Raw genomic sequence first — 23,714 nt, forward strand, 5'->3', positions numbered from 1 at the left:
CTCAATAATATATGCATTAAATATGAGCTGGTGAATGAGTTTTTGTTCCTCTTTCATGCATGAAATGTAGTTTTTTTTGTTTTTTGGATTAAGCTTCCAGAAATAGCATTCTTAGGAGCAAACCATAGTTGATATCAGTGTCATGGTTCACATTGTCATATAGTGTTTTCCATGTACCACTGTAGATTGTTTACAGTATCTGGTTATGATAAATGTAATCTCATAAAACTGACTGAATTTTAAAATTGCTTAAATTTGTTCCGTCTTTTGACAAAGTATTTCATTTTTGGTCTCTTTTTTTTAAATTCCAATAATCACGGAACATTTCTCCTATGCATGCCTTTAACATAGCTGAGTTTCTTACACAATTGCGTTTTCACTATTGTTTTTATGAACAGTGTCCTTTAACTCCTCCAGCAACCCCTCACCCAGTTCATCCACGTGTGGGTGGTGCAATTCCACCAAGGCCTTGTAGATCCCTGCACCCAGCACCCCTCCAATGGGGGGAGCAACTAGCGGCACCCACCACCACCCATTTCCAGCCCTATAGATAAAGACAGAGAGGGGAAGATAGAAAAACATTTAGTATGTATTTTAGCTAATAAACAATCAGAGATAACCTTGTAGTGTTTTTTGAAAAGCAGCACAGATTGTGTAATTATTAACAAAGACCCCAACTTGAGGTGAAATGCAGCAACAGCAAACCCTCTCCTAACATCGCCCCTGTGCACCTGAACACATCAGTTCCCCAGCCTGCTATGGCACTGAAGACCCTGGGTGCGATGTCTCTGTTGGGGTTGATGGCGTAGCCGCTGTTGCTGCCCAAAGAAATGCCGATGAGCAGCACCAGGAGTCCCACCGCGGCTGGCTCGCCACCTGCTGGGGCCGGCTTGTTCCTGTGGTCGGACAGAGCCATCAGGCACAGCAGCAGCATGGCTGTGCCAAACACCTGGAAGACATAACATTCTTAATGCCACGATAGATGAGTGTAAAATAATATAACGGTGAAGAGGTTGAAGGCAGAGTGATAGTGATTTGTACCTGGTCAATGAATCCAGACATCACAGAGAGGTATGGTGCTGGATATGTGGCAAAGATACCAGCGGTGGCCCTTTCCCCAGTCACTGTCAGGTTTCCTCCAGAATACTCAAGTATAGCATCTGCATGTGGAGACAATATCGATAAGACAAATATGACGACAGATAATACAGCAATCATTTACCAGTAATCGATAAGATTTTATAGCACTACAGGGTTCAGGGTCGCAGTGTGCTTGAACATGCAGTGTTCCCTCACCATAATAGACAGCATAAATTGTCCCTGCTGCCAGAAATGATCCCAACAGCTGTGCAAAAACATACACAGGCAACATCCTCCATGCAAGGCGACCATACGTGCACATTGTGATCGACACCGCAGCGTTCATATGTGCCCCTAATAGACGAGAAACACAGTATATGAGCTGCACAACAGCTGCAATAATATTTGTGAGGTAAGTTCTGCATGAGTTCATGCGCCACCCTTACCTGAGACTTTCCCTCCGACATGCGCCCCCATAGTGACACCCAGTGCAAAACCCAGGTTGATGCTGAGGTACTCTCCGAACGCTCCCTGTCCTGTCACTACCTGGGCCACAGACCCCAGGCCGAACGCCTGAGAGCCAACAATAAACAAGGCCGGGTCACAGATGATGATCACAGAGAGGGAGACGCTCACAGACAGACTAATGAAGGGGAAACACTCCAACAAGCAGCACACTGAGTGTCCAACAGATAACAGCTGTGCCAATTAATTCAGTGCTAGTGAGTGTTTTAGTTTAGAAAAATGTTACCATGATGCTGCATTTAAAGAAGCCAAACTGGAGAATTTGATTTCATTTAAGTGTAAGACTGTCGGCAGAGAGGAAAAGGGCTGACACTGACAAACTGCAGACAGGAAACAGGAAACAAGTTCCTCTGATAAGACTCGTGCATATTTGGGTTAAAAACAAGTCTGGCTTCCAATGTGCAAACACAGCAAGTATGAGTCTTTATAAGAAACAGAATGTGACTGTGCATGTGCGCAAATGCTTATCGAACTATCGTGTGCTCACTGTTCATGTGTGAGTGTGTAGTTCTTCCTTCCTTCTAAGTATGGGGTTTTTGTAACAGCTGACAGATAACATGTGACTTTTGCAACCCTCTCCATGTGGCCTGCTGCCTGCCCATTTCTCTGGTAACCCTAGATTTCCTGGTTCACCCACTTGAATCCACCAATCCCCACATACAACCCCCTGTCATGCGACTCCGAAACGTGCAATGTGTTTGGACGACGGAGCGTGTCATCGGGGTCAAGAGCATGGCATGAGTAGTAGATGGTGCCACAATGTGCTCTTAAGAGAAGTAAGACATTGACAATTAAAAGGGAAATTGTCATCAGACAGAGAAAAAAGTTTAAAGTCACATATCCTTACAACAGAGGCTGTCAACGTATGCATGGCTGGACACATCTTTTATAATAAACTCTTACCATCATGACATACGTGCAAAGACATTCAGCAAGTCCCACTCGAACAAATTTGTTCTTTAGCCAGACTTTGGGTCGAGTTACTTTATCTCCTTTCCGCTGAGAGACCCCGACTTCTACTGACAAGTTCTTCATTTCCTCTTTCTTCTCTGCTTTGCCCCTGGAGTTATAGTAGTAAAATAGAGCTCAAGTTCCGATCTCCTCTAAGATGTTCTACAGACCTCCCATGTCACGCAGTAGTCCACAAACAGCAGTCTGTTTCTGTTTAGCCCCTCTCCTCTAACTGCACTCCTCCTCTCACTTTCTCTTTGTGTAAGTCTCTCTCCCTCTCTCCCTCCCCCTCTCTCTCTCTCACTCTGTCACACATACCCATTGAGATTTGTCCACAGTTTATAGCTCTGACCAACCCCCCACCCCAGGATATGCTGAAACACACACACAGTCACACACATCCTCCAATGGCTTTGCATTATCTGAGCATACTTGGCCAATAAGGGAAAAGGTTTAAAAATCCAACAGCTGTGCAAAACAGAAATATTTGCTGCCACCTTTAAACGACTTAGACATAATATCTGATTCAACTTTTTCTTTATGAATGAATACAAATGCCTATGCAAGATATTGTAATTATAGATAATGCATCCTGTGTTAAATTCCTACCAAATGTAATGCCCACTTCAAGGCAAGCCGAGGTTATGTCCGTTTTAGTTATTTATCAGTGAATGTATATGGGCAACATGTGCAGGTTAATGGAAGCAATGACTAATATACATACATAAATGTTATTCTTTACATTGCATTACATATACCAGTGTGCAAAGAAATGTATGTTGTTGTGAAGAGATGATTTCAACCTGTGCATTTAACATTCTGTTTAATATTTATGTATGTGTGTATATGTAATATTCAATTTACATTCTACAACATTTTTACTGTATTAACTCCCCTTTCACTGGGTTTAAACATTAATTTTAAAAACTTGGTTGATTGAGGCAAACGTTCAAAAGAGCAGAAAGTATCATGAGCTCGCCGTCAAACACAAAAATTCGTATCCATTTGCTAACAAGTTCACAAAGTAAACAGCGATTGATTTTGCAGACCTCTGCTCTTGGAAAGTTACCTGTCAATGTCACTTGATGGATAAACAAACCACATTATCTTGAAAAGAAAAAGAACATTTCTACACTTTGTGTAAAGGACGTTCTGATGTGTACAACTAAAGTAAAATAAGTTATTAGTGATAAGAAAAGCTGATGGACACCAGGAGCTGGATTTGAAGCAATTTTGGAAGTTTTAAAATGTGTGGTTGTGTGATTCTGGGACTATGGGAGATACAGGTCATACAGGTGTGACCAGTGAGTTGATCCGTTTACAGTGTCTCCCGATATATCACACACTGTCCTTCAGTAACTGTTTCAACAACGTATTGCTATAGGAAATGTTTACCTTAAGCTAACAACATATGGCAGTTTCAACAGCATCATATATAGGCTCTACACATGAAGCACACCAGACAATATATAGACAATTCTATAACTTACAGACAGACAAGAAGACAAATGAAGAAAGTTGGAACCGAAAAGAAAATAAGATAATCAAGGGGTTACGAATTATTCTAAGGCATCAGTAAAACATGTAGCCTCCTTTTCTTGCATTCAAGCAACCTCTAAAAATGGTTGAAATGATGTATTAAAATAAATATTGTAGATGAAATTACTTGTTTCAAATATTCAGAATTTAACATAATTTTAAAAAATGTATTTAATTGTCAGTAAAGAAACTCAATATCATTGGTCACACCTTGTTCACTATTTCATTTCAAAATGCCCAGAGTGTGCCCTGAACTATGAGAGGTTTTAACATTTTGCATATTTAGTTGATTGAATTATTTATTTAGATGACGGTAAATGGGTTTTCATGTTAGATAATGTGGTGGAAATCTGAAAATAAAGATCGCACAACAGACCTGTCTTTGTATATTTTATTATAAGAAGCTTCAAACCTTTGCAAAGGGTCCAATACAGAGACAGGGTCCCCAAGAGTCTGCCAGAGATTGAAAAAGTCTCCCTCTCTGTGAGAAGTGTTTATGCTCTTGATGCTATCTGGTGGGAAGGAGATTAAACCCAGATGACCTAAGCATGAACGTTTAATGATTGTTTTACACTGAGGATGAGTTAATCAACTCTATGGAAGCACCCTGCAGTTTGTCATTCTTAAGTAAGCGGAAAGAACAGGACACCATCAATTCCATTACAAAAAAACACATACAGTCCTGCTCACCATTATTGGCACCCAAGAAGTTTAAGTAAGTGTGGAATATCTCCTGAAAAAAAATGAATCAAGTGAAACAACTTTTTTCTATAGAGAATTCGTGTTTGATACAAAAGAGCAAATGATAAACAACAATTTAAAACAATAAACAATGGGGGGGGGGTGAAATAGAAAAAATTAAAGCTTGCTGTGTTACTGATATTGGCACCCTTTGCTGTAAATCAGTATGGAAACACATTATGACTCACCTGTGGTAAATCACAAATGAGAATCACCTGTGATAAATTGTCTGTGCCCATGTGACATTAATTAGCCAATGAATGATGACTTCCGTGTTTTAAAAAGCCACCTGCTATTCCCTGTTCCTTTGTCACAATGGTGAAGACAAAGGAGCTGTCTGAGGACATCAGAAGGGCTATTATTAGCATACACAAGACCTCCAAAGGGTATAAGGCCATCTCCAAAGACCTTGGTATCCCTGTTTCAACAGTGCGTAATGTTATTAAGAAGTTTGCCAAGCATGGAACTGTCAAGAACCTCCCTGGACGTGGGGGGAAGAGAAAAATTGATGAGAGAAGTCTTCGAGGTTGGTGCGAATGGTGGAAAAAACACCACGTCAAACATCCAAAGACCTGAAGGCCAACCTGGAACAGTCTGGGGTCATGGTTTCAACAAGTACCATACGCCGCACACTAAACCAAACAGGGCTTCATGGGCGAAGGCCAAGGAAGACACCATTGCTGAGGAAAAGACATAAAAAGGAACGACTGATCTTTGCCAAAGAGTACCTGGACAAACGGCAGTCCTTCTGGGAAAATGTTCTGTGGACAGGTGAAACAATTGCACAATGCACACCAACAGTTTGTTTACAGACAGCGCAATGAAGCCTACAAGGAAAAGAACACCCTACCAACAGTTAAGCATGGTGGAGGATCCATAATGCTGTGGGGCTGCTTTGCTGCATCTGGTACTGGAGGCCTTGACCGTATCACAGGAATCATGAAATCAGAGAATTATCAAGAGATTTTAGAGCGAAATGTCCTATCCAGTGTAAGAAAACTTGGTTTGAGTCGAAGATCATGGGTCCTCCAGCAAGACAAAGACCCAAAGCACACATCCAAAAGCACGCAGGAATGGTTGAAAAGGAAAAAATGGGCTGTTTTAAAATGGCCAGCAATGAGTCCTGATCTCAATCTGATTGAAAATCTTTGGGGTGAGCTGAAATCTGCTATTGGGGAAAAGAACCCTGCAAACGTTCAAGAGCTTGAACAAATTGCAAAGGAAGAGTGGGAGAAAATACCAGCTGAGAAGTGCAAGAAGCTTATAGATGGCTACAAGAAACATTTGGAGGCTGTCATCACTGCCAAAGGGTGTGCAACCAAATATTAAAGAGGGGTGCCATTATTGCTGCACATGATGTTTTTTCTGTTTCTTCTTTGAAATTACAATATGCAAGTTGAAAAAACTATTTTCTTTGTTAAATTACTTTGGACCTCCAATTAAAAGATCCTGATGATATAAATTTGGTACATTTCCATTTATTTCTGAAGATATTGTACAGGTTATGCAAAAAATGAAGGGGTGCCAATAATGGTGAGCAGGACTGTACTTAGTAACCAAAGTTGTGTATGAAACAACCTTATTACCCATAGTTGAGTATGACGTCTGTATGGGTGACCTTTGCCTCTCAGTGACGCGCTCACCTCCGTCTGGAACCGTTTGAACCACAGCTCCACGACCGGGAGGCGCGTACAAACTTTGGAGTCACACCTACTTTGGGAGGACGCACTTCAGGACCTGCTCTCTCCTTCTCTCTGGGTTCTCAGACGCTCTCGGCTCAGGCAATTAAAATGGTTTTGCTCGATATCCTCTGTCACCCGCTGTGGGCTCTTTCCACCGCGCTGCTGGCGCTGGTCGTGCGCCTTCAGCGGAGAGGGCGCTGGGATCCACGTTCCTGCACCGTGCGCCTCAATGGGAAGACGGCTATAGTGACCGGAGCCAATACAGGTTGGTGGCATCTGACAGCGCTTTTCATCGTGACTGTCACACCCTTTACATGTTGTAGATGAAGTGGAAGAAAGTGGTCTCTTTCATCCTGTTACTGCGTGAATAGTAGTTTTGTTAAATTACAGACAGATTTGACTGTCTGTAATAAACTTAAACTTGTACCTTTGTTTGTATAAGTGATGCATTTAGCAGCTGTTTAGCATTAACTAAGAAACAGCAAGAGCTGGTGAGTAGAGGAAACCAACTGTGGGTTTCTGTTTTGTTAGATAAAACAACTTGGGTCCTCTCTTCATGTTCATCTCTTTCAATGAATAAAGAACACATCTTATTTATCTAATCATCCTGATACACTCTGCACAAAACTGGCTTATGTCCTGTCGTGGCAATTCTGCAATCCCACTCTGACAATGAGGAACGAGACACAAATCTCTTACAGTATTGTCACACTTCAATGCTCAGAGCATGGTGCACAAGACAAAGGTTGGTTTGTAATATGCACACCAATCGGAAGCTGTTTCAAAGGGGAAATTAACATGATTACATTGTGCATGATCAAAATGTTACATTTCCCTCACAGTCCCTCTGCACACACAGTGAAGTGTGATAGACTTGTGGACTTATACGACCTTCAGTACGACATCTTAAGCAACCTCTTTAGTATATAAGAGAGCTAGTCACATGTGTATAACGCCATGTTGCTGTGCACTCAGATGTTTGGTCAGATATTAGACGTCTTAAACAAACGCTCATGAGCCGTTTGAGATTTCTAAGAAGTTTCTAAGCAGATCTCACCTTAGTTTGTTAATGAAGACAGATTGTTCATATTTAGTAAATATGTGCTAACTTAGGGAAACACTTCCTTAAGCAGCCTATATGGGATTTTGTTGTAGAGAGAGAGAGGTTGCTTGTTGTTGATTTTTTTTTTTCTCTGTTCCCCTCTCTTAGGGATCGGGAAGTTCATTGCCATGGACTTTGCACGACGTGGAGCCCGTGTCATCCTCGCCTGTCGCAGCGAAGCCCGTGGGATGGGAGCACTGAAGGAAATCCGGGAGAAAACGGGAAACTCTGACATCCACCTGCGTCTGGTGGACCTGTCTTCTCTGGACTCTGTCAGGGAGTTTGCTCAAAGGATTGTGGAGGAGGAGAAAGCTCTGCACATCCTTGTCAACAATGCTGCCGTATCAGGTGACATATGCAAAAATGTAATCGTTTATTTCATAGCTGCATTGTGAAAGTACACAACACAGAAAGTATTCAGTCAGTAATTGCCCATCCGCCACACAGAAATTCAACAATAAAAAGAATCTATTGAAAAGTGGCTTCTGCTCGTATTCCACCAGCATACTGTTTCCTAACAGCCTTTAAAGGGATTGTTTTTTCCCACATCAACAGGTTTGCCCAGGCAGATTACCAAGGAAGGTTTTGATATGTCTTTTGCCACCAACCACCTGGGGCCGTTCCTTCTCACCAACCTGCTGCTGGGTAAGAAGACTCTGTGGTCTCTATTTATTAAAACAAGGACTTTAATGAATTTGAAATGAATTCGACTGTCTATGTTGCAGCATAAAAGATTTTGTCTTTCATTTTCTCTCATGTGCGTTTCTCCATTACATCCCAGATCTGATCAAGCGCTCGGCTCCGGCGCGTATCGTCACCCTCAGCTCAGTCAACCATAAGAAAGGTCAAGTGGACTTCTCTCATTTTCATGGCGAGAACCTCACGTATTACATGGACAAAGTCTACAACCACACGAAGCTGCACAATATCATCTGTACCAATGAACTAGCTCACCGGTTAGAGGGGACAGGTAGGTGCTAAAATCAAGTTGTTACAATATTACCTATATAAATATAGCTCATGCATAGTTTTTTTTCTCATTAAATTAAAATGTCCATTTAGATTCAAATGTACAGCTAAAATACTTAAAGTTTAGTTTAGGACAACAGTATCCAACTTCACAGTCACGACAAAGTTTGTGTCTCTGTGCTCCGCTCACAACCCACAGTATCTACTCAGCATGTTTCCACAAACGGATACACAGCACATGTTTTCAGACAAATTAAAAGAAAGGGAAAAGTTCTTTTCTGGTCTTTTGAACTTTAATGGAGAACACATGTGAGGCCGCTCAGGGCGTCCAGCTTTTAGCAAAACAATTCAGCTGAAATTGATTTTCCTCCTCTGAGTCATAAAAATACCTAAATCAATCAACCGTTGAGAGACTTGCGTTCAGAGACTTTTCTCTCAACCCCTCTTCATCGCTCTGTTTCCCTCTGTGCTTAATAATGTGAGTCTATATGTCTCTGTGTGTCTCTGTGCATGTAGGTGTCACTGCAAATTCCGTCCACCCTGGTATTGTCATGACAGAGGTGCTGAGACACTATTCGTATAGGATCCGCTTCCTGTTAAACATCATTGGATTTTTTTTTTTCAAGGTGAGTGTTGGTCCTGTCCACATGATCCCTTAATGTGATTTGTGGGTCTCAGTAGATGCTCTGGAGTTTCTGCTGATTTTTCTCCAACTGGCCCCCGATGTGAGAATACAGCAGATCATCTGCTGGATCGACCACGAGTGAGTGGGGGGGACTTATGACACTCCTAACACAAGACATAAATACAACAAAAAAATAAATCTTTGGATGAAAAAGCAGTGCCACACACCAACAAAGATGTCAGAAAGCACATAATCACGCCGCAGAAATAATTAGTCACGTCCTGTCTCCGCCTGCTGCACCACCCCTCAAGTGAATCCTGCTGGGAATTTGTTGCTGTTGTGAACGCGCCTGAGCAGAGAATCTTCTGTTTTGATGTGCATGTGTGAAAGGCAAACTGCAAAGAAAGTCCGGACCCAATTATCCGGTGGTCCTCCATAGGACATGTCTGAAATCGGCTAGTGAGACTGGTGACCCAGACCTGCTATCCCCTCATCAGGGAATAATCACTCCTTGACAAACAGGGGAATTCAGTATTTTGTAAGACACTTCATTAAAAACATGTTGGAGAGAGTAAACATTGTGTCCTATTTTGCACCAGTTGAAATAGACCAAAAATCCCCCTGCAATTGAAATGATATACGCTGGGAAATGAATGTGTAAAAATAGTTTGCGGATACAGATCAGTGTGCATGTGTGTGTGTGGCCGGGTTCCAACCACATTGTATGTAATCATCTGCAGTGTTACGATGATAAGCTTTGGCCGGCAGAGTTCAATGTGCTAACCAGCTCCCGCATTAGAAAACACAGGAACACTGGAGTTGAAGTGTTCCCACATGTTTCCCAAGAACCTCAGTTCTAAGTACAGGTATGACCGCAAATCTGGACTGCCTGCTCAGCTGACGTCCTCTGAGCCGCTACAGTTTCACTTTGAATCCAACATTCTCTTCTCGTTGATTTGTTTGGTCGAGATACAATCTGAGATACAATCCAAAGAGGCCTGTGGGACCACATGTGTGTAGAACCAAAGTTCACAGAGCTTTAACAGCAGGAGGCAGGAAGGGGGTTCCAGTTGACAGTAAGGGGCACTGAGTTTATTATCAAGAAGAGGAAAAGAGAAGAAAGGGGATCTGTATTCTCACAGAGGGAATCATAAGCCGTTTTCCAACATGACATGTGGGTAAAATCCGGAGAATTGGCTACGGGGATAACCCGCTGTTTGCCTTTCACACATGCACAGCACAGCGGGAGGTTGTCCTCTACGTGTATGACACCGCTTTTTCACCGGGAGATATTTCTTTTGTTTTTGTTTGTTTGTTTGATTTTTGCGTATGTCGCGAGTTAGAAGCATCATCAACCCCCCCCGACTCGCGGGGAATCCAGTGGGGGACCTCATGTGTGTTCTCAAATGTAGGAGACCAGGCGGAGAAAGTCAGCAGAAACTGCAAAGTCTCTCACTCGGACATTTGCATTCAGTGCATGTCTCAAAGAAGCTATAGAGGCTATAAGACATACAACCATTTTAATCATAGTAGATAATCGAGTTTATATGGAGGAGGAACTGGACGAGAGCTCGTCTGAAATGCTACCACAAACCCCTCAGTGCACAGGAAAACTCTGCCCTGTGAAAACTAAGTGTTGCACAACTAATGCAAGCATGTTGGGTCAAAGATGAATTCAGAAGTTGATCTGTAAACTATAATGGATGTTTACAACACACAATGTTGGGTAACACTTAGATAACAGTTAATCGAATTTTCTATGTCATATAAATTCAGCTAGGGATGTTTGTTTGAAACTCGCTTGAGTGTCTGACTGCTGGAGTTAACAGCTGTTAAGAAAAGCAAATAAGTTGCAATGAACATAATATAATAGTGTGTGTGTGTGTGTGTGTGTGTGTGTGTGTGTGTGTGTGTGTGTGTGTGTGTGTGTGTGTGTGTGTGTGTGTGTGTGTGTGTGTGTGTGTGTGTGTGTGTGTGTGTGTGTGTGTGTTCACTTTCACATCTGGGATCCATCACCACACAGGAGTGACTTTTCTCAGAGTTTCGGTCTCAGGTCCTCCTGCTCTGATGTGACTGTGTGATGTGGTCTACAACTGTTTTTTCCACCAGCACAGATTGCAGTGAGATATTAAACTGCAAGTTTCTTTTGACTGTTATCTCAAGTTTCGTCTCCACCACCCTTGTCTCCCTCCCAGTCTCCAGAAGAGGGTGCAGTCAGCCCACTCTACTGCGCAGTGGCGGAGGAAACCGAGGGGATAACTGGGAAGTATTTTGACAGCGACTGCTCTCTGGTTCTACCCTCGGCATTAGCACGAGACGCTGCCCTGGCGGTCAAGGACTTCGAGATATGTGAGAGACTGACATCAAAGCTCTGAGACTATTATCAGGCAAATGGCAGCTGACAGAAAAGGCTTATGTTCATCTCATGGGATGAAGGAAGTCTGACATCTGGGCAAAGAGCTCTCTTTAAAACCAGCAGGCGGATTTTCTGAATATATTTCCATAGGTAATTACAGGGACATGATTTTCAAGGGAAGTACAAATGAATGTTAGTTATATTATTTTACAGAGATCTAAAATAACTGTCACCTGATTAGGACCACTCTATGCTTTCTCTACATCAAAGAGGAGAAACATTTCCTAAAATGACAAGTCTTTGTCAGTCCTCCTTGGCTTGGTGTGAACAACATGTCAAATGTGGTTAATCACTTTGTTATATACTGCCCCTTTGACCATTTCATTATTTCCTGTTTCATTTTGGGAAAACTATCTTCCTCTTATGTCCGCTCTGGAATCACTTCCCGTTCCAGTCTGTTTACCGCCTTTGTTATTACCTGCTCTAAGGGCTGGAGGATGTACTAAAACATTTGACCTAAGTAAAAGAACAAATAAATACACAGAAAGTTACTCAAGTAAAAGTAAACATAAAAGTAGAACTTCAACTTTTTTACATTTGCTTAAGTAGAAAAGTTGAAGTTCTACTTTTATGTTTACTTTTACGTATGTTACGTATACGTATAATATTAAAGCTAAAAGTACTTGCTCAGTATAGCCTGTTCGCTAATGTAAAAGTCTACTACAGCATTATGAGTCTCAGCCTCTTCTGAATCCTGTTTGGAGGCGGGGTCTAACGTTACCTTCCTGACCGCTGATTGGATCAGTTCATTCACCTCTCATCATGGATTGCTTTAAAAAATATAAATACTAATGTAAACATGTACATGTATAACTTAATGTTCTCTTGATGAATTGATAAATTGTTTGTTCAATAAAATGCAAGAAAAGAGTGAAATTGTCAAACTTTCTGGCCTTTGTGTGTTTAAGTCTAATTTTGTTCCACTCGCTCTTTGTCGGTTTGTCTGTTTCGCTCAGGGCTGTGTTTGCTGGATTTCCTTGTGTGTGTGTTTTCCTGTTGTCTTACATCCCTGGCAGGCCTGTTCTTTTGTTTGTCTTTTCGTGTGTTTGCGTTAGGGGAAACAGACAGACAAACGTCTTAGAAATTACATCAGAGGCTCCCATTAGTGATATGATTACTTCCCTTTATTGACTGATTCATTAAAATACAATAAAACATGTGAGCATTGATTTCATTCTTCCTCCAGTGTCTGCGGCCTCGCTATTGGGCTGCAGAGAGATAGTGAGAGAACATCACATTTACAGAGAGGTCTTTTTAATCAAATAACTATCACTTGTGAGTCTGTTGATAATAAAAGTAGTTACAAGGACACGGTATGGGATCTTCAACAAAAGTGTCTCACCACCGTGCCGTGCACCAATCAAATTCTTGTACCTTTCTCCTCAAGTATTTCCTCGATATACTCTTCGAGCACCGGGGCCACATGATCCAGCTGTTTTGGGGATAGACGGACGGTGAACTCCACTGTTTTATCCTGAGCACAAACGCAAAAGAGGTGTTAGTGGCTGGCATTTAATGACAACAGGACATTGGAAACCAGCAGGGTCACCAGCTGTGAAGGTAATGTACAGTAACTTGCATGTGCACTCACAGGATTCCCATCATGCTCCACCTGAGGAAGCTCTGGCACAGTGACTGGTTCTAACTGACTATCTTCCGACCGAGGCCCCAAGTCCTTTGTACCCTCTCTATCCTGCAGCACAAGATAGCAGGAGAAAACAGTGATAGAGACTTTACAGCCTCGAAATATGAAGATCGACAACACCTACACTGATCACTTATCAATAAACTCTGTTGTTTCCTGAGCCAAAGACAGTTTATCAGCCTCTTATACTGATGTGACACTGCTGGCGACCTCCTCCTCTTGAGTTTTGTAACTTTATCATTCAAACTTGGAAAAGCTAAAACATCACATTGGAAAATGAATGAGAACTGTTAGAATAAATGTGTCATTCCTTCTTTCCTGTTGGATAAAATAGACAGAATAATGCTGCCTTTTTAAAAAAGTGGCCTATACTGATATGTTATTAGCTATATGGACACCATACCACTGCCAGTTATCTTTGTAAAAATTTTTATTTTAAGTCAAATGGAGCAAAAGAAGTGACAATGCCTGTTGCAACTCAATTTGTGTATTTTGTGATCATAGGCCAACAAACCAAAACTCAAACTATTATCAATTTACTGTTGCACATGTAAAAAAAAACTGCCCAATTGAAAAAGTTGTTAGGTATTTAAGAGTGAAAGATTATTATTTATTTTTTTTGTATTATTTAATCATCAAAATATCTGCTGAGTATTAATCTTTAGTATTAAACTTAGTGATTCGCCAATCAATGAATCGGCTTTTTAAACTCTATACAGCAAATGCAAAATCACACTGTATAGTCAAAAGAATGTTCATCCAGTGGAGCAACAGGACAAAATACTGTGAGATAAACTTGCTTGGTTTATCTTACCCTCATCTGCTTCATCTCTTTTAGGCTGAAGAAGGTGATGTGTCCCTCTGTCCTCTCGGCCAGCAGTGCCACCAGGCACACCAGCACCAAGCAACCAGCCACTGCTCCGCGCATGCTCATTCTGCTCCGTCCTGGACGCACGCACACATAAACACACACACTGTACATGGGTATACAGGCCCTGCAGAACAGTATGGGTTCATGCAGACATACAGTAAAGTCAGTTTTTCCACATGAGCAGGGGTGAGTGCAACTGAGGGCAGGTCACTTACAGAAATTAGCAGTGGGAAAGAGGCGGCAGTCAAAATAGGTCAAACGTACAGAATTTGACATGAGGTGCAATGTGTGTGTGTGTGTGTGTGTGTGTTTTGTGTGCCAGAAACAATTACAGAGTTCAGAAGAAGGACACAGGCGAACATGTGTGTCATTATGCAAGGGAGAGGTTGACAAGGCAGCAGATAGGGGAAAGAAAGGAGTGGGAGGAGTGGGGGAGAGATGCGTGAAAGTAACAAACAAACTGCTCCACTGACCAGAGAGATAAGATGCCGGAGTGAACCAGCCACACTTACAACAGCAACCCAGCTCTGTGCACTAATGTTAAAGAATGAAGGCAGGACGTGGACGGGGAGAAAGACAGGAGCAACAGAGGGTATCAAGTCTGAGAGACAGAGAACAGGAAGGAGCCGTTTGTTACTCACTTGCTGTGTGAGCGCTGGTCAGTCACTTGGGGGAAGTGTGCTTTAAGATGAGCAGACGTCCACCGGTGTGAGTGTCAGCTGGTCCCAGGCAGCCTTTATATCAAGTCCTCTCCTGATCCCCAAGCTTTTTACTGTCCTTCCTCACATCCGCTCCTCAACAGGCTCCTTCCAGCACTCTCCTCCACGCTCCTGGAGACACACATACTACTCAGGAATCTGGCTTTTTTATTAGGGCACTAAGCTCACCACGCTGTATGTATGTGGGCCTGTGGCAGGACGGACAAAACGACACATTGATGGAGGAGCCCCTGCGGTGTCTGCCGTATTATTAGGGGGGGCTTTCGGGAACCACACAATGCGATGCCCTACACATGTTAATAACTGTGGTGGGATACTATTGGGTGAATATGAGAAATCACTCTCCATTCAAACTCCCTTTATCACACATGACAGCAAACAAATACATATCCAGTCATTCAACCTTCAAACAACTTAATATGAAGATAAAACTACAAACTAACTTTATCTTAACTGCGAAATGAGCAGCAAAGTTCAGTCTGTGCTTTTTTTTCACTTCAGTCCACAATTAAATACTGAACTGGTTTATTTAATTATTCTGATTAATGTGGTGGACGTCAATGCTGTGTATAAGTGTGTGTGTGGTCCAGGTATTACTCATGTTGTGGGGACCTAAATCTGTTTACACAGTCACATTACAGGGACTTGTCTTCCTTATGGGGACAAAAAGCAAATCCTCATAAGGTAAATCAGTACATTTTACGGTAAAGGTAAAGTTCTAAGGTTAACGTGGTGTGTGTTAGGGTGTGTCTGTGTTTGTGTGTCTGTGTTTTTGTGTGTGTGTGTGTGTGTGTGTGTGTGTGTGTGTGTGTGTGTGTGTGTGTGTAGCAGCAAGGAGACAATCTGCCCAAAGAGGTCGGTCATAAATTCTCTTCTCTAAACTACTATTCCACACACTGTGATGTTTATGACCCACAAGTAATTTACTTGCGCGCAAACAGAGCCACATGCACTCGTTCCTAGGAAACCGTCACAACTGAAGAACTTTAATGATATTTCTCCCCCAAATTTGACACTTCACGCTGACATGTTATCGCAGGTGGCGCCTGCGCTGCCGTCAGAATACAAGTGGACAATTTGAAATATTGTAGCTGCTCAATGTGGTTTTATTGTATTTATAGTGCGTAGTGTCATCATAACACTGCCACACTGACGCACAAGCTCTTATTACATTTTTCCATCACCTAATGTTAGGTCTTTAACAATGTGTTGTCAAATACATGGAATAATTTTTTAATCTATCTATTTTTAAATGCCCTTTACAACTTCAATATCCAATTTGAATAGGGTATGAATTGCATATACCTCTGCTATCATAGTTATGTAACTCATGTGTATAAATAAAGAGATATTACTTGTTATTTGACCCTGTGCTGGATCAAATCAACATCTACAGACACTGTGACCCTGAGCTGGAGATCAGAACATCTAGACCCAACTCAGTATTACATCCAAAATCAACAAATGTCTCATATCTAATTAAAATCAAAGGGGTGCTTGTTCAAATACTGATACATTTCTATTTATTACCTCTGCCAAGGACTGAATGGTTTCACGTATGTCTGTTTGTTGGTTTATATGTTTGTTTGTCAGCAGGATTGATTGATAACTACTGTTTAATAATAATTCATCTTGATGAAAATCTTGATGCATTTATGGATCTTGATGAAAAAAATCAGCTGGGAACTGATTTGTATGAGTGTGTGAAATTTGGTGTAGCTTGACTGAAGCTAAGGAGCTGTTCTGCCTCAGCAGAGGTATTCAATCTACAGAGTGCAATTCTAGTTTACACTGCAGTCCATTCGTTTTTTGGACCATAGTTTGTTCTCTGAAATTAGCACTTTACTGCCTGGTAAGATATTTCAGTCTGAATCACTACCACTCACTGCACTGACTCTGTGCTTGTTGGACTTTATCTTTAGAAGATATGTCTATAGTGACATTGTGAATGTGAAATCAACTCACAATCTGTGTCACAGAGCTGTTGTCCAAAAACTGCAATGTGCAATGTGTTCATTCATTACCATGGGCATGAGTCACTCCCACATACACTGCACTACTACTGTAAACACTAAATGTATGGATTTTAAAGCCCCTACACACACATGGCCCTGTCACACAGCCGATTCTACACGGTGCTCAATCACCACAGAGTTTGACTGACATCTCCCTGACTCACCTGTTGCATCTGTTGGGGAGAGACAACACAGTAAGCAAAGCGACTCAGCCAGAACTAGAATGTCACTGACGGGAACAAATACCTCGGTACCTGATTTCTTTTTTCGTTATGATCCAGGAAGTATTCCTTTGGAAAAATGTGAAAATGTTGTGAAACAATGTTGCAGAAAGTGATCAAAATATTCCAGTATGCACATGATGTAATAGGGTTTTCCAATACAGCATCCTCCCACCAATCCGTCCTGTAGTTATTGTGCAATCTTGCTTGAAAACAAAAACAAACAAGTAGACTTGGGTGAAAACATAACCACTTTGGTGGAGGTAATAAGGCGAGGCAAACGTTTTTATAAAGGACATGGACATTAAAAAACAAACAGATACAAAATAAAAACAGGAAAAACTATTTGAAATCTGAAAGCACAGTTTAAAACAAATTCAAGCAGAAGAAAATATTAGTATAAGAGATAAATAAATAAAAAGGAAACATCTGTATAGAAACTCAAAAAAAGTAGAAAGGGGAATATAATAGAAATAAAACAGATAGAACTGTGTAGAATAACAAAATAAAAATAGACTGAAAGACAATGATGGTGAGAACTTGTGAAATAGGCTAGTTTAGTGAAGAGACCAGTGTGGATGCACAGCATCATGAAAAGAGGATACAGAATATGTCGACACACAGAACACATAGACGTACTCATGATGGATTGTGTATCCAGCAGGGGGAGGCATTCGCTCTGATCTCGCGGTGTTTGGCTGATCTCGCGGTGCTTGAATCATGTTAAATCTGGCTGACACGAGTACTCCCTGTCTTTTTCCTGCGGAACAGCAGCAGAGCGGACGTGCTGCTGCTGCTGAGTCACTGATCATGGTAAGTACATAGAATGATTCGCACTTCTCCATGTGTGGACTCACTGAACCACTGTGTTGCTGTGGGACTCGGCTGTCTGATTCCACCGACGGTTTAACTCTAGAAAGAGCGGTTTTAATGTGTTTACCGCAGTTCAGCTGAAGGCCTCTCCGCATGCGTGCCGCAGTTAGCCGCCCAGGTAGCTAACTGTTGCTACGTGTGCGTCTTTAGTGTGAACCGCTGTCAACACTGACGCTGCAGAAACCGAACACCGACAGCTTTGGTTACATTCATGCAGGTTACATGCAGACATTTGCATTTTCAGCCTCGGTGCTCGAGTTGGCGACAGCAAGCGTCAAGCTAATGTTAGCCGGGCTGCTAGCACAAGTTAGCTTCCTGGAACGCAAGGGCCCAGGTCAACACGTGGGTTCATCAGGACTACCACGTGGTTGCGTGTAAAAGTTATGGCAGCTCATTTAGGTCACTACACTGGAATCCGAAACAATATGTTACTGTTTTATGCCTCACCCGACAACTATAACCACCAGTATGCTATTAAAGACAACGTGATATGCTAACTCGTGCCTTAGCGCTCACCACGTGGAGACTGCTAAACACGTAGCATCGAACACGAAGTGTTGACAAACTGTTTACGCTTGTTTCTGTGGTATCAAATGTCATTTAATATTAGCCGCATGGACTTTAACTGTAATTTACCCCTTCCAGGTTTTGTTACACGTGCTGTTCGAGCATGCGGCAGGCTACGCGCTGTTCGCCGTCAAAGAGGTGGAGGAGATCGGCATGCTGCTTCCTCAGGTGGGTCCTCCGGCATCCTCTCCATGCGCTGCTGTGTCCAATACTTTTTAATGGTTGTTAGTTTTTAATGTGGAGCTGATGTAACTCTGCTTCAGGTGGAGGAGAGCGTGCTGAGCCTCGGGAAGTTTAACAGCATGGTGAGCCTGGCTGCCTTCTTCCCCTTCAAGTCGGCCCAGGCTGCACTGGAGAACATCAACGCCATCTCTGAAGGTGTGTTTTTGTGCTTTTCTTCTAGCAACTGACCATAGTGTTAAGTTTCCTCAGCTGTAATGATGTTATCAATCTGTCAATCCACTGAGTCAAAAGTGCGGACAACTTTCCAACCCTGAACATCTGAGGAAAACAAATGCAATACAGTAGTTTAACAAGCTGAGTCTTAACTTAGATTCGCTGTTGCTTATATATCGTATTTAATTGTGATACATTCAATTTAACTGACCATAGTGTATGGTGTATTTCCATGCAATACAGTTAAAAGCATGTTTACAGTCTAAATTTTATTACATTTTATTCCCACATTGCATTATAGCTAGTTGGTTGAAAGTGTGGATTTTCACACTTAGTGAGTCTGATTGCATTATTTGGTACATTGGCGCCACTGCTTTAAAATGGTGAGTGCACAGAAATAAAATCCTGTTTGTCATCCACAGGTGTGGTTCATGCTGACCTGAAGCTGTTCCTGGAAACTAATCTGCCCCTTTCTGGGAAGAAGAAAGCAGTGTTGGGTGTTTCAGATGCCAAAGTGGGAGCAGCGTTACAAGAGGAATTCAGCGTTTCCATCCAGACTAGTGGCGTGGTGGCCGAGATAAACAGAGGTGAGGTGTTGATTCACCAATGAACAACTTGCCCTATCGTGGCCTGTTGTGATGTGATCTTGAGATCCTGAAACTCATGAGGGTTCATACTGAAAATCTGAACAGCCACTGGCCACACGCTGTTCATTCCCCTGTTCCACCTAATGCCAACAAACCCGTATGTCTTTGTCTCCTGTCAGGTTTGCGTCTGCACTTCCACTCACTGGTGAAGGGTCTGACTGGCCTGGCTGCCTCCAAAGCACAGCTGGGTCTCGGCCACAGCTACTCCAGAGCTAAGGTCAAGTTCAATGTGAACAGGGTCGACAACATGATCATCCAGTCTATTGCTCTGTTGGATCAATTGGACAAAGATATCAACACTTTCTCCATGCGTGTCCGGTAGGTTTTCTGCATCAAGCCTCTACACTAAAGTGCCTGCTGGTTAAGTTTTGTATTGCAATACATTGAATGGCCCTTTTTTTTTTTAAGTATCGGATTTTCTGTTTGTATGTTAGTAGATTGTCATACCAGTCCAATATAAAGCTTGATCTAGTGAGGCTTACAAGTGCATTCACTGACCAAACCTGTTGTGGGTTTATTTAGTCAAATGTATAGTTTCTACTGCCTATTTTCCACAATGACTTCCCAGGTGTTACAACCTCTTCCTTCTTTCTACAGTGAATGGTATGGCTACCACTTCCCAGAGCTGGTCAGGATCGTGCCAGACAACTCGTTGTACTGCCGCCTGACTCAGCTCATCGGAAACAGGAAGGAGTTGTCAGAAGAGAGTCTGGAGAGCCTGGAGGAGGTGGTGATGGACGGTGCCAAGGCTCAGGCCATCCTGGAGGCGTCACGCTCCTCCATGGGTACGCATATCATATTCTTACTGTAGGCTTTAGTGTAGAGTTTTGATTTCATCAAGGTGTCTGGCCCCTTTTTTGCTCACCCTGGACCAACACATGTCCTTGGTGGATAACACAGGGGGGCATATTAACCTCTGTCATAAACCTGTAGTGAAGGAACAATTCCTCACTGCGGATCCTGTCGGGAGAGACATCCACACATTTTATTTTAATAACCATTTAAGTATGCATTAGTCGCAATGTGTCACTGACCAGTTGTTTCTCCTGCTGCCTCTCCAGGTATGGACATCTCCCCCATCGACTTGATCAACATAGAGAGGTTCTCTAATCGTGTGGTGTCTCTGGCTGCCTATCGGCTGGAGCTGCAGGAGTACCTGCGTTGTAAGATGAGCCAAGTGGCTCCAAACCTGGCGGCCTTAATTGGAGAAGTGGTGAGTAATTGTCTTAGTTCAGTTATTAGAATTTTTTGCATTACTCATGGGACCAATGATGGTAAAATACAATCTGTCAATCCACTGAACCTTTGTGTTGAACCCTATGTGTGCTGATGGTCCTTTAAAGAAAGTATCAGTTCTCATCAAAATCTATTCTACTGGCATTCTAATCACTGGGACTGTCTGTTTCCTTTAGGTCGGAGCTCGTCTGATCTCCCATGCCGGCAGTCTGACCAACCTGGCGAAGTACCCGGCCTCCACCGTGCAGATCCTGGGAGCAGAAAAGGCCCTGTTCAGGTACTGGGGCACCCCCTCCCTGCTGGGGAAACAAGTGGTTGCAGTGATGGCAGGGCTGGGCAGTAGCAGAGCAGGGTGACTGGAGCAGACACATCTCGTCTTCTCTGGAGTGATCCCTCTCTCCCTATTGCACCCCATAGTCTGAGCAGCCACTCACAGCACTGAGGTAGCAGATTGAAAAAGCTTCTTACAGCTCATAATGTTATCTCTTGTTTTGATTGGAACATGTTTGTTCAATGCCAATACACCTAATCAGACATTGTCCCTGTGAGGCACTTAGCATTCCAGTAAACATGATGGAAAGTCTATTTTATTTTAAGTTTATTATAATCATGTTTTTATGTGCACTTTAATGGCACAAGTGTGTGTATGATTTATTGTGGAGCTGACTTGTAACATCTGGTCATGTTCAGTAGCTTCTCCACAAGATGGTGCTATAAAGTCATTGTAAGGCCAGTTGTACATGCCAGTGCTGCAAGTGCAGAGAAGTTGATAGAAATTTTACATGCCTGAGTAAATTAAAACTCAAACTCTCAAAAGTTTCCATAACACTTGCTTCAATGGTGCTACTATTAGATGTTTGGTTTCTATAACATGAATGTGAAAGAAGTTGTATTTTTACACAGAGCTCTAAAGACAAAGGGCAACACCCCTAAGTACGGCCTCATCTTCCACTCAACCTTTATCGGACGCGCCGCCGCCAAGAACAAAGGTCGCATCTCCAGATACCTGGCGAACAAATGCACCATCGCCTCGCGCATCGATTGTTTCTCTGGTGAGTGACGGGAACGTTGCAGAATAATGGTGTTTTCGCTTTGGCACAAAGTTCATGTGGCGAAATTGCAGTGATGCTCATATTTTTCGTCAACAGTATACATCCCTCGGGTTGATGTTGAAGCTTTTTTCCCTGAGCAAAGCCACATGTTTTGTACACTGTCAAGTTTATACTGAATCTGCTGGATTTGTGTTGGAGTTTTATTTCCTGTTTTACATGTATTTCAGAGGTACCTACGAGTGTGTATGGTGACCGGCTGCGTGGACAGGTGGAAGAGCGTCTGTCTTTCTATGAAACGGGCGACGTGCCACGGAAAAACGTGGATGTCATGAAAGAAGCTGTGAAAGAGGTGAGCTCAGATCACAGGACACTGCCCATGCGAGTTGGTTACTACGTTTTTTCCAAATGCTCTTATGATACATTCGAAGTCTGTCTATGCTGTGAGTGATGACAAGTCTCATCCTGACTTGACTGTGAGGGTAAAATGATTTAATGAGCCTGACACAGCTTTGCTTTATTGTAAAAACAAACCAACATATCTCTGCGCTTACATTGTTAAAATATTTTTCTTTTCCCTCTAAGGCCACTGATGTTGCAGCTGAGATGAAGCGTAAACTAGACAAGAAGGAAAAGAAACGCAAGAAGCGTGAAAAGAAGTTGGAAGAACTTGACGCAAATGGTGACGCCAACGGAGAACCTGAGGTAAGCCTGTTTTAGTTTTGGGCAACGCATGTTTTGATTTGAGATTTGACCCACCTGTGGTCCTGTCTCAGTGTACTACATGCTAAATCAGCCTGACTCCGAACCATTGACAGGCCCCAAACAATGGACCTGATCGCTGAAGTGAGTCAGACAGTGAAAAGCTTTTCAGAGGAGATAATTATTATTATAGCATTATTCAATGTTGGTGTTTTGGAATAAAAATGGCCACTTGCCCCTTTTCTAACTGTATTTTATCTTGCCTGCTGCAGGTGGAGAACGCTGACGCTACCTCAGCTAAGAAGAAAAAGAAGCAAGCAGCCGAGGAGATGGAGGTGGAAGCCGAGGAAGCTCCCGCTGCAGAGAATGGAGCAGAAGACACTCCATCCAAAAAGAAGAAGAAACGAAAGGTGGAGGCAGAAGAAGCAGCCGTCACAGAAGACATAGCAGAGGAAACGGAGACTCCATCCAAGAAGAAAAAGAAGCGAAAGACTGAATCCGAGGAAGCGGCGCCAGCAGAACAGACCCCAGAAACCCCTGTGTCGGAGAAGAAGAAGAAAAAGAAGAAAAAGGATGCTGATGAATAGACTATGGGCAAAGACTAAATCTTTATTTTTTGTACAGTTTTTTTTTAATTCATTATACTTTCGGGAGCTAGTTTGTCCACAGCGTCATCTTATAACTTCAAAGAAGGCTATGCTGCAAACGAAATGCTTGTAACTGTGCCTTGAAGTAATAGTATTTACTTGTATTTCTGTAAATAAATGATCGGTGAACGTTTTTCATCTCACATCTGTCTTTTTTTGGTGTGTAAGGAAGTCAAGGGTCATTAATGGATTTTCAGTGATGTTTACTGATGCTGTAGTGCAGTGAGCAGATTGTGACCATTTGCTAAAGCACTCGCAATGTCACTGCATTTTTAGAACTTGGTCTTTTCACATGAACGAGTTGGAATACTGTATCAGCTAAAACCTTTATCTTGGTGATCTCCTTTACACTTGACATCTATTGCACTTCTGTCCGTCCTGGGAGAGGGATCCCTCACATGTGGCTCTCTGAGGTTTCTACATTCTTTTTACCCTGTTAAAAGGGTTTTTTAGTAGTTTTTCCTTACTGTTAAGGGCCAAGGATGTCACACCTTGT

At 42.4% G+C, this 23,714-nt stretch overlaps 4 protein-coding genes and 2 non-coding genes across 8 annotated transcripts; 4 read left to right on the top strand and 2 right to left on the bottom strand.

The window, feature by feature from the left end:
- Positions 1-266: 266 nt before the first annotated feature.
- Positions 267-2,802, bottom strand: aqp7 (aquaporin 7). The gene is made up of 6 exons (XM_034584732.1): positions 2,509-2,802; positions 1,527-1,653; positions 1,297-1,434; positions 1,042-1,160; positions 732-949; positions 267-544 (listed from the first exon to the last, which is right to left on the bottom strand). Exons 1-6 carry the CDS (start codon positions 2,638-2,640, stop codon positions 361-363), a joined length of 918 nt encoding a protein of 305 aa, XP_034440623.1. The 5' UTR covers positions 2,641-2,802; the 3' UTR covers positions 267-360.
- Positions 2,803-6,544: 3,742 nt separating this feature from the next.
- Positions 6,545-11,733, top strand: zgc:64106 (uncharacterized protein LOC393348 homolog). The gene is made up of 6 exons (XM_034584731.1): positions 6,545-6,783; positions 7,729-7,968; positions 8,176-8,265; positions 8,402-8,590; positions 9,106-9,215; positions 11,410-11,733. The coding sequence occupies exons 1-6, from the start codon at positions 6,627-6,629 to the stop codon at positions 11,587-11,589; spliced, it is 966 nt and encodes a 321-aa protein (XP_034440622.1). The 5' UTR covers positions 6,545-6,626; the 3' UTR covers positions 11,590-11,733.
- A 1,005-nt stretch (positions 11,734-12,738) lies between these two features.
- Positions 12,739-18,187, bottom strand: mlnl (motilin-like). 3 transcript variants are annotated; one of them, XM_034584735.1, is made up of 6 exons: positions 18,042-18,187; positions 14,788-14,976; positions 14,090-14,220; positions 13,210-13,323; positions 13,005-13,104; positions 12,739-12,838 (listed from the first exon to the last, which is right to left on the bottom strand). In XM_034584735.1, exons 3-6 carry the CDS (start codon positions 14,207-14,209, stop codon positions 12,831-12,833), a joined length of 342 nt encoding a protein of 113 aa, XP_034440626.1. In that variant the 5' UTR covers positions 14,210-14,220; positions 14,788-14,976; positions 18,042-18,187; the 3' UTR covers positions 12,739-12,830. The 3 variants fall into 3 exon arrangements, with proteins under 3 accessions (XP_034440626.1, XP_034440625.1, XP_034440627.1); XM_034584734.1 differs by lacking the exon at positions 18,042-18,187 and having other exon boundaries at positions 14,788-15,052; XM_034584736.1 differs by lacking the exon at positions 18,042-18,187 and having other exon boundaries at positions 13,222-13,323; positions 14,788-15,046.
- On the top strand, positions 17,832-23,352 carry nop56 (NOP56 ribonucleoprotein homolog). The gene is made up of 12 exons (XM_034584730.1): positions 17,832-17,914; positions 18,620-18,709; positions 18,805-18,919; positions 19,360-19,524; positions 19,704-19,902; positions 20,182-20,369; positions 20,646-20,797; positions 20,997-21,097; positions 21,724-21,872; positions 22,100-22,221; positions 22,455-22,574; positions 22,844-23,352. Exons 1-12 carry the CDS (start codon positions 17,912-17,914, stop codon positions 23,156-23,158), a joined length of 1,719 nt encoding a protein of 572 aa, XP_034440621.1. The 5' UTR covers positions 17,832-17,911; the 3' UTR covers positions 23,159-23,352.
- Positions 20,431-20,562, top strand: LOC117762321. Its single transcript, XR_004614009.1, has one exon. It is a non-coding gene; the product is annotated as a small nucleolar RNA SNORA26 (small nucleolar RNA).
- On the top strand, positions 22,312-22,377 carry LOC117762319. The gene has a single exon (XR_004614007.1). It is a non-coding gene; the product is annotated as a small nucleolar RNA SNORD57 (small nucleolar RNA).
- Positions 23,353-23,714: the final 362 nt, after the last annotated feature.

The sequence above is a fragment of the Hippoglossus hippoglossus genome, chromosome 5 (assembly GCF_009819705.1).
Source record: "Hippoglossus hippoglossus isolate fHipHip1 chromosome 5, fHipHip1.pri, whole genome shotgun sequence".
NCBI lineage: Eukaryota > Metazoa > Chordata > Actinopteri > Pleuronectiformes > Pleuronectidae > Hippoglossus > Hippoglossus hippoglossus.

What these genes read in the sequence shown, in the direction of transcription:
- aqp7 (XM_034584732.1), bottom strand. Translation starts at nt 2,640, where the DNA reads ATGAAGAACTTGTCAGTAGAAGTCGGGGTCTCTCAGCGGAAAGGAGAT. An exon ending in TGTCGGAGGGAAAGTCTCAG is followed by an intron (nt 1,435 to 1,526) that starts GTAAGGGTGGCG and finishes CTCGTCTATTAG; the next exon opens with GGGCACATATGAACGCTGCG. An exon ending in TGGGGAACTGATGTGTTCAG is followed by an intron (nt 545 to 731) that starts GTGCACAGGGGC and finishes CTTTATCTATAG; the next exon opens with GGCTGGAAATGGGTGGTGGT.
- mlnl (XM_034584735.1), bottom strand. Translation starts at nt 14,209, where the DNA reads ATGAGCATGCGCGGAGCAGTGGCTGGTTGCTTGGTGCTGGTGTGCCTG. An exon ending in AAGAGATGAAGCAGATGAGG is followed by an intron (nt 13,324 to 14,089) that starts GTAAGATAAACC and finishes CTTGTGCTGCAG; the next exon opens with GATAGAGAGGGTACAAAGGA. An exon ending in GGAATCCTGTGAGTGCACAT is followed by an intron (nt 13,105 to 13,209) that starts GCAAGTTACTGT and finishes GTTTGTGCTCAG; the next exon opens with GATAAAACAGTGGAGTTCAC.
- zgc:64106 (XM_034584731.1), top strand. Translation starts at nt 6,627, where the DNA reads ATGGTTTTGCTCGATATCCTCTGTCACCCGCTGTGGGCTCTTTCCACC. An exon ending in AGTGACCGGAGCCAATACAG is followed by an intron (nt 6,784 to 7,728) that starts GTTGGTGGCATC and finishes CCCCTCTCTTAG; the next exon opens with GGATCGGGAAGTTCATTGCC. An exon ending in CAACAATGCTGCCGTATCAG is followed by an intron (nt 7,969 to 8,175) that starts GTGACATATGCA and finishes CCACATCAACAG; the next exon opens with GTTTGCCCAGGCAGATTACC.
- nop56 (XM_034584730.1), top strand. An exon ending in GGTGGCCGAGATAAACAGAG is followed by an intron (nt 19,525 to 19,703) that starts GTGAGGTGTTGA and finishes GTCTCCTGTCAG; the next exon opens with GTTTGCGTCTGCACTTCCAC. An exon ending in GGCGTCACGCTCCTCCATGG is followed by an intron (nt 20,370 to 20,645) that starts GTACGCATATCA and finishes CTGCCTCTCCAG; the next exon opens with GTATGGACATCTCCCCCATC.